This window comes from the organism of the source record quoted next, unplaced genomic scaffold, assembly GCF_019419815.1.
Source record: "Pyrus x bretschneideri cultivar Hongxiangsu unplaced genomic scaffold, Pyrus_bretschneideri_v1 Contig40, whole genome shotgun sequence".
Lineage (NCBI taxonomy): Eukaryota > Viridiplantae > Streptophyta > Magnoliopsida > Rosales > Rosaceae > Pyrus > Pyrus x bretschneideri.
The window spans coordinates 4,094,179-4,111,293 of NW_025999724.1; the positions used below are offsets into that span (position 1 = coordinate 4,094,179).

At 36.5% G+C, this 17,115-nt stretch overlaps 2 protein-coding genes and 1 long non-coding RNA gene across 18 annotated transcripts in view; 2 read left to right on the forward strand and 1 right to left on the reverse strand.

Moving 5' to 3' along the window:
• LOC103932526 (serine/threonine-protein kinase BSK3-like) overlaps window positions 1-10,991 on the reverse strand; it is a 92,460-nt gene extending 81,469 nt beyond the window's left edge. For 2 of the 16 annotated variants that reach the window (XM_048566064.1, XM_048566070.1), the window contains exons 1-4: window positions 8,445-8,993; window positions 8,215-8,286; window positions 7,344-7,480; window positions 7,191-7,248 (exon numbers count right to left, since the gene is read on the reverse strand). The gene's annotated coding sequence lies outside the window, so the exon portion shown is untranslated. Of the gene's footprint in view, window positions 1-1,421; window positions 2,392-2,731; window positions 3,799-4,638; window positions 5,686-5,831; window positions 5,933-6,047; window positions 6,713-6,810; window positions 6,992-7,190; window positions 7,249-7,343; window positions 7,481-8,214; window positions 8,287-8,444; window positions 8,994-10,697 lie in introns of those variants that run through there. The other 14 variants (XR_007251398.1, XR_007251395.1, XR_007251397.1 and 11 more) reach the window with 14 other exon arrangements.
• Window positions 1-17,115, forward strand: part of LOC103934484 — a 58,498-nt gene that overhangs the window by 4,306 nt on the left and 37,077 nt on the right. The window lies entirely within an intron of this gene.
• On the forward strand, window positions 1,771-2,959 carry LOC125469109 (receptor-like protein EIX2). The gene is made up of 2 exons (XM_048566072.1): window positions 1,771-2,657; window positions 2,755-2,959. The coding sequence occupies exon 1, from the start codon at window positions 1,771-1,773 to the stop codon at window positions 2,635-2,637; it is 867 nt and encodes a 288-aa protein (XP_048422029.1). The 3' UTR covers window positions 2,638-2,657; window positions 2,755-2,959.

The following is a 17,115-nucleotide window of genomic DNA, read 5'->3' on the forward strand; positions in this document are numbered from 1 at the left end:
ACATGTGAACCTTGGCCACAGCGATGCTAACATGACGATGAGGTGCACAGAGAAGGAAAGGGAAGCACTCCTTGCATTCAAGCAAGGCCTCGTCATGGACGAGTACAGCCAAGTAATATTCTCTTCGTGGGGAACAGACACCGCAAAACAAGATTGTTGCAGATGGGGAAGGAGTCTCATGTGACAGCCAAACTGGTCATGTTGTTCAGCTTGATCTCAGCGACCATGGTTCTGGTTCTTTGTTGCAAGGTACGATGATTAGTCCTAAACTGATTGAGTTGAAGCATTTGAAATATTTTGACCTTCAGAGAATTAACTTTACTGGGAGCCAAGTTCCATATTTCATTGGTTCTCTAACCAATTTGAGATATCTCGATCTTTCTTGGTGTAATTTTGGTGGAAAATTTCCAATTCAGGTTGGAAACCTTACCAACTTGCAGCACCTTGATCTCGGCGGCAATGACTTCAGTAATGTAGAAAATCTCAATTGGCTCCCTTGTCTTTCTTCGTTGACATATTTGGACTTGAGTTTAGCCAGTCTCAGTAATGTTTTTTATTGGCCGGAAGCAGTTAATAAACTCCCCAAACTAACAAACTTGACATTAGATGGGTGTAATCTTCCTTCTTCTCCAGTTCAATTCCTGATGTTCTCGGGAACATGAGCTCTCTTGCATATGTTGATCTCTCTGAAAACCAACTTGAAGGAGCAGAACCCCATTCTCTCTCTAGGTTATGTAGTTTGCAATCCTTGCTTCTTAACGGCAACAATTTGAGTGGACAGTTTTCCAAATTTGTTCAAATATTGTCTACATGTGCTCAAAACTCCTTGGAGAATTTGTGGCTCGATGAAAATCAACTTGCAGGGTCATTACCTGATCTCACCAAGTTTTTATCGTTGAAGGAATTACATATTTCTTACAATCAATTAAGTGGAAGAATACCTGAAAGTATCTGGCAAATGTCAAAGCTCCAGGCTATTGGCCTTGGTATGAATGCTTTGGAAGGGGTGATTTCAGATTCCCATTTCTCTAAACTCTCCAAATTAAGGGTATTAGATTTATCCTCTAACTCACTAGTTTTAAACTTCCATTCTAATTGGACTCCTCTTTTCCAACTGGACTATATAAGTTCGGGGTCTTGCAAGATGGGTCCGTATTTTCCGAAATGGCTTCAATCTCAGAATGAGTATTCATACCTCGATATTTCTGATGCTGGAATTGTGGATATCCTTCCAAGCTGGTTTTGGGGTATGACTCGTAACGTGGAAATTATCATTCTTTCCCATAACCGAATTGGAGAAGTGTTTACAAATTTGACAGTGAATTTTGCAAATTATCTTGAAGTGCATTTGAGTTCGAACCAAATTGAAGGTCAAATTCCCGCAACTCTATCACAAGCATCATAATTGGATCTCTCTAATAATAACATTTCAGGGTCGATTTCTTTCTTGTGTGCAAATGTAGCTATGCGTTTACGTTTTCTTAATCTCTCATACAACAATATCTCTGGAGAACTTCCAGAATGCTTGACACATAGCAATCTCGTCATGCTTGATTTGAGTTCCAATACTCTTTCGGGAAAAATTCCTACCACGATAGGCTCCTTGTTTGGGATCGAAACATTGAAATTAAGAAGCAATGAGTTTGTGGGAGAGTTGCCTTTATCCTTGAAGAATTGCAAGAGTTTAATGGTCCTTGATCTTGCAGATAACCAGTGTCGGGTTCAATACCTAAATGGTTGGGGGCTAGCTTTCGGAACTTGGTTATCCTAATGCTTTCCTCTAATCACTTCAATGGAAGCTTGCCCTCGCAACTATGTGATCTAATATACATTCAAATTTTGGATGTCTCTGTGAACAACATATCTGGAGGAATACCGAACTGCCTAAAAAAGTTGACCACTCTGGCTCAGAAAGGAAATTCATTTCTAACCGTCCAACATGCTTACTCGAGAATTGCTGATCAACCATCATCCTGGGAGGATCTTTATGAGGACGATGAAATCTTCATATGGAAAGAAAGCATGCGGGTTTACAGGAATACTTTGGGGCTTGTGAGAAGTATTGATTTCTCAAGCAATAGATTGACTGGGGAGATTCCGAACGAAATCAGTCGTCTTGTTGGCTTGGTTTCTTTAAACCTTTCTAGAAACCAACTTACAGGTCAAATTACTCCAGACATTGGAAAATTGGAGTCCTTGGATTCACTCGATTTGTCAAGAAATCATATAGACGGAAGAATTCCAACAAGCCTTGCTCGGATAAGTCGTCTTGGTGTCTTGGACTTGTCACACAACTTGGTTGGAAAGATTCCAACTGGCACCCAGCTCCAAAGTTTTGATCCCTCTGTTTATGCTGGAAATCCACAGCTCTGTGGACCTCCACTTCAAAATCTGTGTGATATCGAAGAAATGGGTCCAGATCAAGTTAGTAACGAAGAAGACAAAGATGATCAACTTACACGCTACGGATTGTACATCAGCATGGGGCTCGGGTTTTTTGTTGGATTTTGGGGAGTTAGTGGAAGTCTGATATTCATATGGGGATGGAGGTACACATACTTCAAGTTCTTGAATTCGCTAAATGATTGGCTTTATGTGCGGGTAGTGTTGATCAAGCGGAAATTAACGGATGCTTAATAGATAAGCTGTAATTTGCGGTATGTGATCTCTCTCTCATTGATTCATCACGATTAATTTGGTTTTTATGATCAATTGTCTTCTTCGAACTTACCCGTGCTTGTTTATTTTTATCAGTCGCTCCAGGCATCTTCTTCACTTCAGTTCAACTGCGTGGCTTCTATACCGAGATTGCAGAAATGGACCAGGGATATGTTTTCCTTGGTAAATGATTTGATACCGTGCCTCGTTTGTAAGAACTTTAATTCATTGGGACTTCTCCAAGCAACTGTTTTTTTCTGTGAATATTGTTAGGAAAGATATTATTGTAAGTTGATTTTTAGTTGTTTGCTTTTCTATTTAGTTTGTAACAAGGAAATTTTTCCCACGCATTGCTTTGGTGGGATTAGAATCGTATGGAAGAAAATGTTTGTAAGATATAAAAGATTATGTTACAAAAGATATTAATATTTGCATTGAAAACGTGTGGTACACTTTTACATACAAAAGATCATGTACATGCAAAAAAGATTAGATCGATAACAATACTTATACAAAAGATAACAAACTTTTGGAGTATTTACATGCAAAAAAATAGTAGGAAATATTGATTCATTTACATTGACAAAAGTGTTCATTGAACCTGTGAATCAAAAGATAAAACTAATATTATATATGAGATTTAATTCCAGTGCGAGAGAGAATTGGAGAAGCAAGGTTATGGTTTTAGGTTGAGAGAAACAAACATGAATCACAGATGATGCAACGGATGATTAACCTTAAAAATAACAAAACTTGAACATGCAATACATGAATTTATATCTTGGTTAAGACATTCACATAGAGAACGAAATCCACGATTGTGTGCAAGCTAATATGATTGTGAGTTCTTACTTAACAAAGCTTAAAAGCCTTTGGGATGAACGAGATGTACGATGCTCAATCCTGGCATGCCGCTGCTAAACAAAGAAGGTGATCGCTTCATATGTGGAAACTCAGAAAACAATGAAGCTTCTCATGGGTTTGAATGACTCTTACACTACTGTCGGTAGCAACATTCTCCTTCTGGAGCCATTACCCACGGTGAACAAGGCATACTCATCGGTTCTTCGACATGAGCGATAAGCAGAAGTTTCAAGTGGGAAGAACTCTGCCCAGCCGTCAAGAACAGCAGCCGAGAGTCTGAACAAGAGGACAATGGATTCAGTTAATTTTGGACGGCATATGATTGCTTTGGTCTTCGTAAGAAGTTTATATATACTGAAGAAATTCAGTTAATTTTGGACTGCATATGATTTTTTTATTCGTCGTAAATTTTAGTTCAATGGATTGGTTGCAGTAGGGTTAACCTTTTTATTTTATTTTTTATATCCAAGTAGTAATATATCTATGTCTAACAACGGTCAGACGATGTTTGACGAACTAATTATTATTTTCTTCATCAGAAATAAAACACTAGGAATCCTATATGCTTTCTGTACATAAATTACAAGCTTCTGAACGACATCCTCCCTACCACTGTTTTTTACAACTTTCTATTTTTTCTTTCCATTTTGTCAAGGTAATTCATATATTCGAATCATAAGACGCACAAGAAATCAAATCAAATAAAACAATTCAAATACAATACACACTGCAAGCGAAATAAGACTGTCGGCAACGATAACAAATGCAGAGAAAGCAGCAATTAAGGATTTACCTTTTTTGTTTTTTCTTTCAGTTTTGTTCTTTTTATCGGTCATGGAAGTGGAGTTACTAGGTTCAGATACTCTAAGGTACCTTAAACTACCAATCTTGTTTCTTACTATCAAGAATTAGAAGATAAGATGTAACAATCATATTCTGACCGGAAATCTAAACCAAACAAAATTTCGTACGAAGCTGTGTTTAGTAATTTAATTTAACAGGTCAGTTAAAGAACATCCTATTGAAGGCCAAATTCGGATATCGGCATGGACATGAAAGTAACTATTATCCAGCTCTACTCAGAATTTCCCACAAGTATCATAATAAGAACCTAACCTGTGAATTGCTCAATTAAGGTTCTGAAGTCCTTGTGCTTAAAAGCAGAATCCCCCTTTTTCTTTGATTCTAATGGTTCCTGCATTTGGTCAGTCCACATTTGGAAAAGAGCTGCAGTGGAACGTAACTATTGGGAAGGCTAAATATGTATACAACACAACTTATTAGATATTTCTCCATTAGTTAAACAAATATAGAACCTCATTTGTCATTCCATCGTCTTTGTAGTCGATATTCTCTAGGATCTCATGTATAGCAGTCAAATCCCTTCTTGAGCAGGCTTCACCGAGTGGTGAAAGAGAAGACCAGGAGGTACCGTGTGGGATACCCATCAAAACAAAAGAAGGAACCAGATATAGCTACCAGCATCAAGTTAAGCATCTATATTTGATTAAACTACTTACTACTACGATGGTGCAGATCTGATTGTTTCTAATTGGCACCCAACAAGTACGGTATCAATGAAAACCCTTGTAGTTAACGACCCACAGTTTCAGGGCATAGAGATTCATATTTTATAGAGTATCATTCACCATGAAAGGCACTAAACAAAAGTGTAGCTCTCTCAAGTCCTCACTAATAACAAATTAGTGTCATGCCCCTTTCCCAAATTTTCAAATAATTTCCGCTTGGTACAAGGTTCAGTATTACAACAAATAAAAAATCGGTGGATACGAACTTACACAAATAGCTGAGATTGTGTCCAGTGAAAAGAAGATAACGTATGACTATATTGCTTACAAGACTGCCCTAAACTATAGATCTACAAACAATTGTGTGAAGATTTTAAGCAGTCAAACTATGCTCCCCGAGTAAAGTTGGGAATAGAATGCTTAATAAGAGAAACAAAGGAGACAGAACCAACCTCAATTTCTTCCTGAAGAGGAGTCAAAGAAGCAACTAATGACTTTGGATTTGGTAGCTCTCGGGGTTCAGATTGTAAACATAGTGAAGCCAAGCGTGCCAACTCAGTACCATCATCATTAGAAAGCTGTCCTTCCAAGCAAGAATCTGTCAGCATCTGAAGATTTCTGTCTCGAATCAGGTCTAGGGCATGGGACAAAATGATCAACCACCAGATGAATAAATTTACTTACTTGTGTTTACATATCCTAAGAAGGATAAATCCTCACGCAGAGTTCATAACAATTGAATTTAAACTATATTTTATCGTAGGTAAAAGAGTAACTTACATGGCTAGAGGGGATACGCTTTCCGCTGAGAAGATCAATCAAGAGAGTCCAAATCTATATATTGCACATTCTTGTGTTACTCTCCCTGCAAAACAAGGGATCTGCGGTGTATAATAATTGCTGAACAGCATACTTAAAGGATGTTTGTCAAGTAAATCATAAATTTGAATGAGTTATTTGGAGCAAAAACACCGTTTTTTTCCACGATCTACCCACCAGTCCTAATATATTCAGGAGGAGTAAATGCCAGATTTGTACTATAACTCTTCCCATCCGTACTTTTTTCAATCAGGCAAAGGAGGTCGTGATAAAGCGCATCCACAAGTTCTAACATAACGTAGCCCTCATTTATTAAATAAATGTGATGCTTAATATGCCAATATATCCCTTCCGAATGAAAAACCCAAACTTAAATCATCAGTGAGACAAAGTGAAACTATTAAGCAGAGGCAATTGCAACACTAAATGGATCCAGTATCCAACCATTAAAAATGAGTACAACATAGATCAGTAACCAAAAACCTCGTATTAGTATGAGTACGCCTTACAATGGAAAAGATGTGATGCAAGCCTTACAAAATGCAGACCAGTTTTCATCACCAAAGTATCTGAATTATATCATTCTGAGATAGAAAAGTACCAAGTTAAAGGATGCCTACCAAAAATTGCCGAGCATTCAGGCCAGGTCATCCTATTGAAGCGCTTAACAGCAATTCTCTTCTGATTTTCGAGTTTCCCTTTATAATCAACATTTGGAGCCTTCTCTACTTGCTCAGACACAGTGTACTCGACAGCAAAACCAGATGTCGCATTTTTAAGTTGCTCAAACGTGAATTCACAAAATGCAGGCAAGTTGTCAACCTTGCTCTTCTCCTCATCATCTGTATTACAGGTAAACCATCCACAAGCATCAGATATGATCTGTTTCTCCATCAAAACATAAAACGCAAAAACAAAAGAAACATAGATATTAACCCACCAATGTCAGGAGCTTCGAGAACCGCTGCCTTCGTATGTGAATTCAAGCAACATGGTATGAGTTTGGAGCATTGAACCCCCATCTCAATGTCACTCACATTACACGTATCAACTTGAACTGCAAATCCCCTTTTCAATCTCTGCCTCTAAACAAAACCACCCCAACTAAACTTCAAAACCTCCTGATAATTTATCAAAGTAGAAATTATCTACTGAATCCCATTTCCTTATAATCACAATACCAAGAAATAAACTCGACTATAAACTTATCATGAAAACATTATGATTACATCGGCCATTAGCATTTTCTCTCCATCCAATAAACTAGTACTAGATAATAATGCAATGAACCAGAAACAACTTTAAAAGTTCTTCTAGTACCTCAACCAACTTGGGGAAGCTGAAATCACCAAAACCCAGTAAAGCAAAAGATTCACAGCTGGCCAGAAAATCAATAAGCACCAAAAACCGAATAAGCACTTTTTCAGTTGGCCCAGAAAAAAATAAAAAATAAAAAAAATGAAGCTGTAAAACCTTTCAGCTGCTTCTCCAATGCTCAACCCTTTTTTTCTGGGTTTCTTTCACTCTACGTCTTTTTCTTCCCTTTCTTGATCAGATCAAAATCCCCACAAGATCCAACCTTTTTGCCTTACAAACCATAGAACTGAATTCTAAACAAAACCCAAATCGCAAAAAAAAAAAGAGAAAAAGAATGTAATAGTTGAAAAAATAGCTCAAAAATCCATATAGAACAAGAGGAGAAAAGGCTCTCCCTGTGATGGTAACGGTGTTTGTTTTTATTTATTTGCTTATTATTTATAGACAACCAATCTACCATTAATCTATTAAAAACATCCCAGGAGTCGAGGATTATTAAACTAAGTAACAATAAAATCATTAGCTAGCTTTACGGCACCGTTTCTATACAAAATTAATAAGTTACGCCCGGATACGATTTCGTATTTAATCTCGATTTATCCTTAAAATTACCATAAAAATAAAAGAAAATACAGAATGTTTTGATACAAATCATGATTTAGCATTTAGCATCTTTGTGAAGTTGGTGAAGATATGAATCTTTTGGGCACAAAATGTAGAGATTCGAATCCATGAACGCATGAGAATAATGTCCATCTTCAACAATGCGCTACATGTAAAAAGTTAAAAACAGAAACTGAAACGAAATTCTAACACCCAAAGTCCTGAGTTCGATTCCCCACTCTCCAATATCACTTGTGCAAAAAAGTTGCTCATAAAGATGAATGAACCCATTGAAAGTGATTTTACTTGAACTTATCGACACGTTGTTAGTTAAGCACCATATTAACTCAAATTAAAATATAGGCAGAAAATTACACCGTTTACATGGATTTGTTCTACTCGAGACGAAAAATCGCAAACTTACCTTTTCTTGGGACGGTATCCCTACATATACACAGCCTCCACCTTTGCTTGTACGTGAACTGCACCTGCTTCCCTAACAACCACCAGACACCATATAAGAATTGAGAAATATATTTATACAGAAACGATAACCTTAATAGGCTCCATATGAATCTCCCATAAAAGAGCAAAAAGCACTAAAGCAAAGAGAAACAGGCACAAAAAACAGATCCAAAGGCAGTGTAAGCTCACCTTGTATTAGAAATTTTAACTGATGCCATTAGAATCCATTACAGTCTCTCTGAGATCCCAATCAACGTTAGACTGAAAGCCACTATTTCTTTGACGGATTGGACGCTTTTTCAAACTCCCTCTATGTTTATCCCACTTTCAGTTTGGGACACAAAGACCAACTCTTACTATTGGTTTTTCCAAATTAAAGGTCCAGAATTTCTTTACAATTGTTAATATATGTTATAGCGTACAATATATATAATTTGCAATCAAAGCTAAGTACCAAAACGTGTGAGAGAGAAGTGAGTACTAGGTTTGCGAGCATTGACAACAATGATGAGTGAGGGTTGGACAGGAGTGGGATGGAAATTGTTAGTGTAAGAAGGCAAGTTCGAAAAGGAACTGTCAAAACTTAATCAGAATCCTAGTCATCAAAACGCTCTTAAAGTTACAAACAAACAAACAGACTCTTAGTATGCCACTTTCTTGCAATCCCGTTGGCGCCTGGAGTTGCCTTATGCAACATATAACAAAATTCAACCAGTGCCTGTATTGGAGTGAAGAACACCAATTTTCCAGATGTGTCGTTTCCTCATTATTTGATAGAATGCTGTGCTCATGGCTGAAAAGCTAGTATTCTCTGCAGCAGCTATAACACTATGAGCAGCTACTCGGATCTTCTCGGCAGAAGCAGTTGCTTTCAGTAAAGTTGTTGATTTGACACTTACTAAGAGAAAATCCCACCGTCTTATGGGTTTGGCTTAGGAAGAGTTTAAGGGAAGCTGGAACTGTGAAAGTCACCACTTTCATCAAGGTTGAAGCAGGAACCTTGAGTGTCGCAGCTTTGGAGAGTGGAGATGCTCCTAAAACTGCTGTTACCCCTGCCTCTACTGCCAACAAAGGTTAATCAGTTAGTAGTCGTTTCCAGTGTTTCCAACCATATCCTTTGACCTCTCACCTTCACAATTAATAACAATCTTTCCAACCATATCCTTTGACCTCCAATGGGACAGGAGTGTTCCAGTGTTTTCTAAGACATGCTAAGCCACTAACATCCACTACTGCCACTACGGTCTTGAACTTCTTAGTCTGGCCACGAAGGGCCTCTACCAGCAGAGCATGTGCCTTGTCCTTAACTTGAAGATCAGAAAACTCAACCTGATTTAAGTTCGGATCCCTTATTTTATTAGTGGGAAGGTGACCAGCATTGTTCATAGAAATTCTCAGCCCCTCGACTGCAATCTGAAAGGCATAGGCTTCAAATATAACATTGGTATCTACAGCTTCACCTCTGTTCACATCGCAGAGCATCTTTTGAGCATTAGCTAAAGCCTTTCCCATTGCCGGGAGATCAGAAAATAATAGTATGTAGATCTAAATAAATGGATAAATCGACTGAGCAAACTGTGGGGCCTAATAATTGGATTGCAGCTGAATTTCTTTTGACGCCACCTCAAAAACAGAAGTTGATGGACTTAGCCTCGATATTGATAAATCAATATACAGGGATATAACCTCATCGACTTCGACCCAGCAACTGCACCCACTTTCTGTGGTACCAAACCACTAACCAACCCTGGAACTTGCTCACTGCTTCAAGTTCACCTGGGTATGCTCCGCACCAAAACTTTTTACAAATGGCAATTCAAGCACCAAGAATGATCATCCAACCTCCTGAGCCACCCTCGTGGCTGCCAAAAAATGTCCATGAAACCAACCCCAAAAATCTCTTGTAAAACCAAGCTTCCTGCAATATCTTCATCCTCTCCTTATTAACCTTCTCCAAAAAACATGCAAATTAGACAATCGGCATCCGTTGCTACTCAGATAAACTTTGAGTAAAAAGCATGCAAATTACAGACTGAGTTTCAAGCTCACGAACTGCGTAAACAAATTGTTTCGTGCGTTCAGGTATTCAGAGTTTGCGCACCAACTCATTCGATACTCTCAGGTCGTCGGATTTCAGTACCGAAAACGGCCAAATATTTTGTAGGTTCAAAACAAATGCAAGTGCCATTACAATAGCGCTAACCCTTTTTAATTTTCAAGACCGCCATCCTCCTAACTCAACTTAACAAAGTAACACTCTAATTCTTTCTTATAGCCAAAACTAGCCCCAAAATCGTCAAACTCATAACCGCCATAGAAAACAACTCCACATTCTCATCTCCAAACTGAACAGAAAAATAAAATAAAAAAATTCATCAATAACCAGAATCAAAATGTACTTTTTCTAGAAATCGATGGTCGAATTGGCCTCCTTATAAGTACCTGATTAATTGGTCAATTTCTATATCCAAAATTATATTCTCTCTTTGGATGCCAATCATCTGCAACGCCGGGCCTTCGGAGATCAAATGCTTGCACCTGAGGCAGCTTGGCGAAGCTGAAATTGACAAAAACAGCACGACCTAGACCCCAAAAACCCAAAACCTCGAAATTAAAAGCTTCCCTATTGAACCAAATTAACAACGGGTTCTTTCGCTGTCTGCGTCTTGAGCCAATCCAAAACTCCCTCTCTCTCGATGAGCGAATGGAGATGGAAGCCTTTGAAATAGCCTCAGAACTCTCGTGAGTTAAAGAACCAAGACCTTGAAGGTTGTAGTAATATTGGGACTCATGAAATCACATACGGCCCAAAAAGAGAATTAAGTTTTGAAGGGCCGAGAAACTACACATTTATTTGGGCCACAGAAGAAAGCCCGTAATCAACAACCGCAAGTTGTTTCGTCTACAGTACAAATTGGAATGGGGTTTTCAATTCCTGTCGAAGACAATCCTATTCTCCCCCTCTCTCGCCGTTGAAAAACAAATCAACTGAACAAAAAACAAAAAAAAAAAAACAAAATTAAAGTTATAGGATTACATGGTCACAGCCGCAACTCAGTTTTAATCCACCTAAAATCCATTCCAAACTCCAACTCCCTCTCTTTCTCTCTTCAATTGGAGCAAGAACCCCTCTTTTCAGGCCCTCTTGCTCCCTGTTTCCCTCTCAGGCTCTCACAAACAAAAGATACCAACTCAATGAAAAATTAAATTTTTTTTTATTGCACTGGGTTACAACAACCTGGTTCTACTTGTGAGCTTGTTCCTTCTCATCCATCAGATCATCGTTCGCACGGATGGTCCGCACCCTTTGTCCGCACCTTAGACATGCACAATCCGTCTATAGTACAAGTTGGAATGGAGTTTAAATAAAAAAATAAAAAATTTAATCTGAAAATTTATAAATGTTGGTTCTTGGATTGTTCGTCTATCAGGGTTGTGGATGTAATCACTCTCAAGTACTTTCCCTAAATCTTTGAACTACTTCTTCTGTGTGTAGCCAGCGAGAAGCAGTGGACTGAGGGTATCTCAAAGGAGATGCTAAAAGATAAATGTTAAATGTTAATTTGATAGTTGATGTGACAATATCAATTTTTTTTCTTTTTCCAACCGATATGTTTCTTTGTTATAAATGATATTTGTATGACCTATTTAAAAAAGAAATCAATTAAAATACATTTTTTAAGATCTATAATTGGTGCGTTAATAGAACCCACATAATAAAATAATTTAAAAAAATTGACTTCGCCTTTTCTCATATGTCAAATTTGACGTATGAAAACTCATATGTCAATCCACATAGGATTGACATATCGGTTGGAGCTCACTTCTACTTTCAAATTTGATTACATGGAATGCCACCTAGGATTTGACATCTCCTTTGGAGATGGTCTGAAGATGGTCAGATTTGGGATGGCCAAAATACCCACGCGTAGGGTAACGTGGTTATCCGCTCATTTAAAACTCACGGTTACGGTTATGGATAATCATTTAAAAAATAAACGGTTATTGGTATACCTGTTTACCTGTAAATTTTAAATTGATGGTTATGAGTATTACCCGTGGTTATAAACCCGTTTAACTATTTATTTTAATATATTTGCTAACATCTTTGAACTCATCTGATGTTATACGAATACTAGAATGGAAATAATACCAAATTACAAATGAAAGCTGGGGGGAATTTATTAAAAATGCATTGATGAACCTGAGTAGATCATAAAACATAAAGGCATGGTGATATTTGAGATTGCTGCAAATTATGTAGCATTTCTGCCCTTGTGTTGATATTTCTCCTCAATTCTTAGCAAATTTATTAAAAATATCGTTCATTGGTCTAGGAAACAAATCAATTCTTAGCAAATTTATTATATTATGTTCATTGATAACAACTAAAAATATCATCCGTAAACTATAATTTCAATTATTAAAATGGTATGCAAGTGGTCTTTTACCGCATTGGTGGAAAGATGTTGAGTTCTTGCATGACGGCGTGGGTTCGAACCACGTCGGTGACTAATCTAACATCTAATCTAACAAAATCTATCATTTGACCAAAAAAATAAACATATTAAAATGGTATGAGGACATAAAAGATTGAAATACGAAAATGCATATTAAATGTACCTATAAATGGATAAAAAAAGGGTAAATGAGTAAAAAGGATAAACGGGGTAAACGGATAAATGGGTAAATGGGTATGCAATTACAGTTAAATGGGTACACGGTTATGGTTAAAGTTAACCGTTTATAAACGTGTATATGTATAATCGTTTACACAATTACCCAACGTGTATGTGTATAACCGTTTACACAATTACCCAACGGGTAAATGGTTTTGCGGGTATACGCTTAAACGGTTATGGATAAATAACCGCGACTACTTGCCTGTCATAACTATTTCCCATCCTTATATTAGACTCAAGGGACGTATATTGTTGGTGGTTAAGCTTTTGGCTGGAATTTCATTACATTTGTAGGCGAAGAACCAGTCTACTAAGGAATACCTAAGAAGTCATTTTGAGCTAATGGCAGCAAGAAACAGTTCTGTAATCCTACCGTTATCATAGACTGTGATTGCTAGCAGAAATTATTAATACTACCCTATTATATATATATATATATATATATATATATATATAAAAGGGGGTTTCATTGGTGATTTCATTAGAATGGTTATTCACCTTGATTCTTCAAATGGGATCAGTGGATGTTATAAATTTGTAATATTAGACTGGATGTAATGATTGGATCAATTGAAATTTATATCAGCAATTTTATTACAAAAAGGCTGTTTGAGTAGTCTCTTTTGCTGGAGACATGGTACTATTATCTGGCTAGAGCATTATGCTTCCCATTGAACTTGCACCCAAAGTTCAAATTTCCCTCCCTATAGTTTAGATTAGATTACAATATGAATTAGAAAAGCTAGATGTAGCCCCAAACTCAGGACCCATGATTCTGGTGTAAGCACTTGTTCAAATAATATTGATTTTTTTTATCATAACATCTCACCTATTGAAGCATGTGTTGAGTTCCTTCGTTATAAAGGATTAACTTTCATCCCAAATTCAGTGGTCATTTAAAAAGATATTCACTTTTGGAAATTATATTATTGATAAAATTATTTTTATAGGTTAGAGGGGCTACATTAGGATTTTCAATACCTTGGTGAATAAGAGGAAAGTAGTTTTGTGGAATTATTGTAAAGCGAGCATCTTCAATGGGGACTCTAAATGGAGTCCCCACAACCCTATATCACCAATAGGAAATCAAATGATGTGTCATCAATAGAAAAAAAAAAACACGTTAATCAACGCTTAAATAATAATCCAATCATCAACAACCACATCATTTGGTTTGTAAATTTGGTTTTAAAAATTTGGTCTCCTTAGCATTAACCATCACCTAAATATAGGGACAAATAGCTTCTAATAGACGGGAATAGAGTTCCTTAAAGTATTTCAATATATAGGAACTTGTCGGATACCTCAAAGACATTCTCATATATAAAGACAGCATAGGAGATGCTCTTGGTACTTGATGTAGTTAATAAAGTGGAATTATTTTGCTTTCCCAAGTAATTGTGGTTCTTGTCTTAATTTGACTCTAAAGAACAAGGCCGTACTGCAATTCCTGCATTGGATGCTTAGAGAGGAATTTTACATCAGTATGGGGATCGGGTTTGTTGTTGGAATTTGGGACGTCTGTGGCACATTGATATTCAATAGGTCATGGAGATATGCATACTTCAAGTTCTTAAATGGTGTAAACGATCGATTGAGTTTACGTAAGGGTGGAGTTGATCAAACGACGGAGAATGCTTTTGATGCATCTTTTTACCTCCGTAATATGCTGTGATGTTTTCTAGCTTGTTTAGAGGGCTGGTTAGGACAACTTTTTTTTTTTTTTTTTTGGAATTTTTATTTGGAAGACTTGGTAATTCTTAAATGAAATGTTTTCTTTGACATTATTCGCGTCTCATATCAGCCTTTGGATCGTAATGTCCCCATTTTCAGTCGGTGATTATTTTCTTAAAGAGTTGGTTAGGACAACTTTATTTATTTATTTATTTATTTTTGTGTTTTGTTAAAAACACATGTCCCCATTTTCAGTCGGTGATTATTTTCTTCTAATATCAGCCTTTGGATCGTAATGAACGGTGGGATTTAACTTTGTCGCGCAGCGCATATTTCTCACACGTCACGATGTTGCAAAACACTAGGACTCTCTATGTCGTCGTCCTTTTTTCTGCTTTGCATTTTAGGAATATTGAATGTGTGGCTCTGACTTGGCCACCTATATTTCTGGACGTCTCAAACACGTTACTATGAGCAGAAGCAGCCCTTCTCAAGTTGAAGGGAATCAATGGATGTGTGAAAGTATTGCGAACTTGGTGTTTGCTATAATACTTACATATCCAATATAAGTATGATTCCGATTGTCAGTTAGTGATTTTATTAAAATTTTATGCGATATTTAATATTATAGTTTGATAACATTTTTCTTTATTTGTAATAAAAAAGGTTTTAAATTCAAATCGTGAATTATCAGTTTGTAACCAATTTATTTGCCCCACTCCTTGGTGTGAATATAGCAAGGAATTCAAAAAGTATTAAAGAAAAAGTATTAAGAAAAAGGTGTAAATATAACAAATTTATTCTCTCCACCCTTCATGTAAACTTGTAACACTAAGGCCTCATTTGGTATTGATTTTTTTCACAAAAACTGTTTCAATTTAAAGTTAAACAGCAAAAACGTGATTGGTAAAAAAAAATATTCTACCTATGTTTAACACAGTGGCCTCCAGACAACAACTTTTAAATTCTAGTGGTATTTTCTTTTCACTTATAAGTGAAAATTTAACATTATCAATTAACTTCGTTCATGAGTCATGACTCAGTGGATGAGGGAGTTCTTCCTCAAGATACTTAGTTTTCAATTCACGAAATTTCATATTAACGATTGAAACCGTTCAAATACTTTGTAAAGATCATATCCAAACAAATTAATAAAATAAGAAATCATGTAGTCATTCAACTATATAAAAACAAATGACTAAAAGTATTATAAAATGTCTATTCATTTGCTACAGCTGATTGACTAAACGACCTTACAAATTTTGTCCAACTTTATGCATGTACTACAAGTAAATGGCACACATGCCAAAAGGCTAAGGCAAACAACATTTAAAACAAATAATAAATCCAAAGTATTAAATTTTATCCGACTTTATGCATGCAGTGCAAGTCAACAAATATTGTATGTTCTAAATAAATAATTCCAAGGACCAAGTAAAGAACAAATAACTCCAAGGACCAAGACTTTAAATTATTAAGTCATGAAATCAATACATTCCCACTTGGATAGTGGAAACTTCAATGCCTGTATAAAGATATGGTTATGTTTTGGTCACCTGTTGTATTGCCTCTGATAGCTACTTGTAGCCCCACCTTTGATTGTAGCGTGTTTGAGATGAATAGTACAAAGATTTCCACAAGTATTGAATAGTCTATTTCCACAAGTACAAAGATTTCCACAACTATTGAAGAATTTTCTAATTTTGTGGTATTCTCTTTTGTAATTTCGTTTTCAATCGCATGACTTGAAAATTCCCCACCCAAATATACCATGTCATAGATTGCCGGTGACATTTATCAGTTCCAAAGAAAGAATACAAAGGAACATGAGAAAGGGGCAAAAGAAAGACATTTCGTTGCGCTTAGAAAATAAATGAATAAAGTTCAAATTTATGCGGCTGCAAGATCTGTTTTTAATGGCTGATATTGTCCACATAGGTGTTATAAAAGTTTGCTTGTGCATACACAGGTAAAGTTAATAGCCTTATTACATGTGAAAAGATTCTGCGACAACACCACCATTCAAAATTTTGACACACTTGTCGGGGTAGGTTCAAAAATCGAAAACCGAAAAAAAAAAAACGAACCAAATGAAACCGAACCTACTCCTACCCACTTGCACGGTTGAACAAAAAAACTCGACATATTGACTTTTCAAAACTAGACTTAACAAGGGCAAAGGCAATACACTCTTGATTAATTGTGTTTCTGCCTCTTGATCTTGATTGTAATTGTCTTTAAGATGGGGGAATTATTGTGCTTTTGGCATTTTACTATTAATCATCATCGTGAATTTTTACACTGGGATGCTAACATGACGATGAGGTGCAGAGAGGACGAAATTGCAAGCCAATTAGAACTAGGGGGCACTTGAAACTGAACATTGAAATCGAAACACAAATCAAATCAGATTGTACTGAACGGTTTGGTTTTGCAGTTTTGAAACTGAACCGCAATGTAGGTAACGGTTTGGTTTTGGTTTTGGCTTTTGAAAACTACACTGA

Bases quoted from the DNA above. Each gene is read 5' to 3' on its own strand.
- LOC125469109 (XM_048566072.1), top strand. From the start codon at position 1,771: ATGCTTTCCTCTAATCACTTCAATGGAAGCTTGCCCTCGCAACTATGT.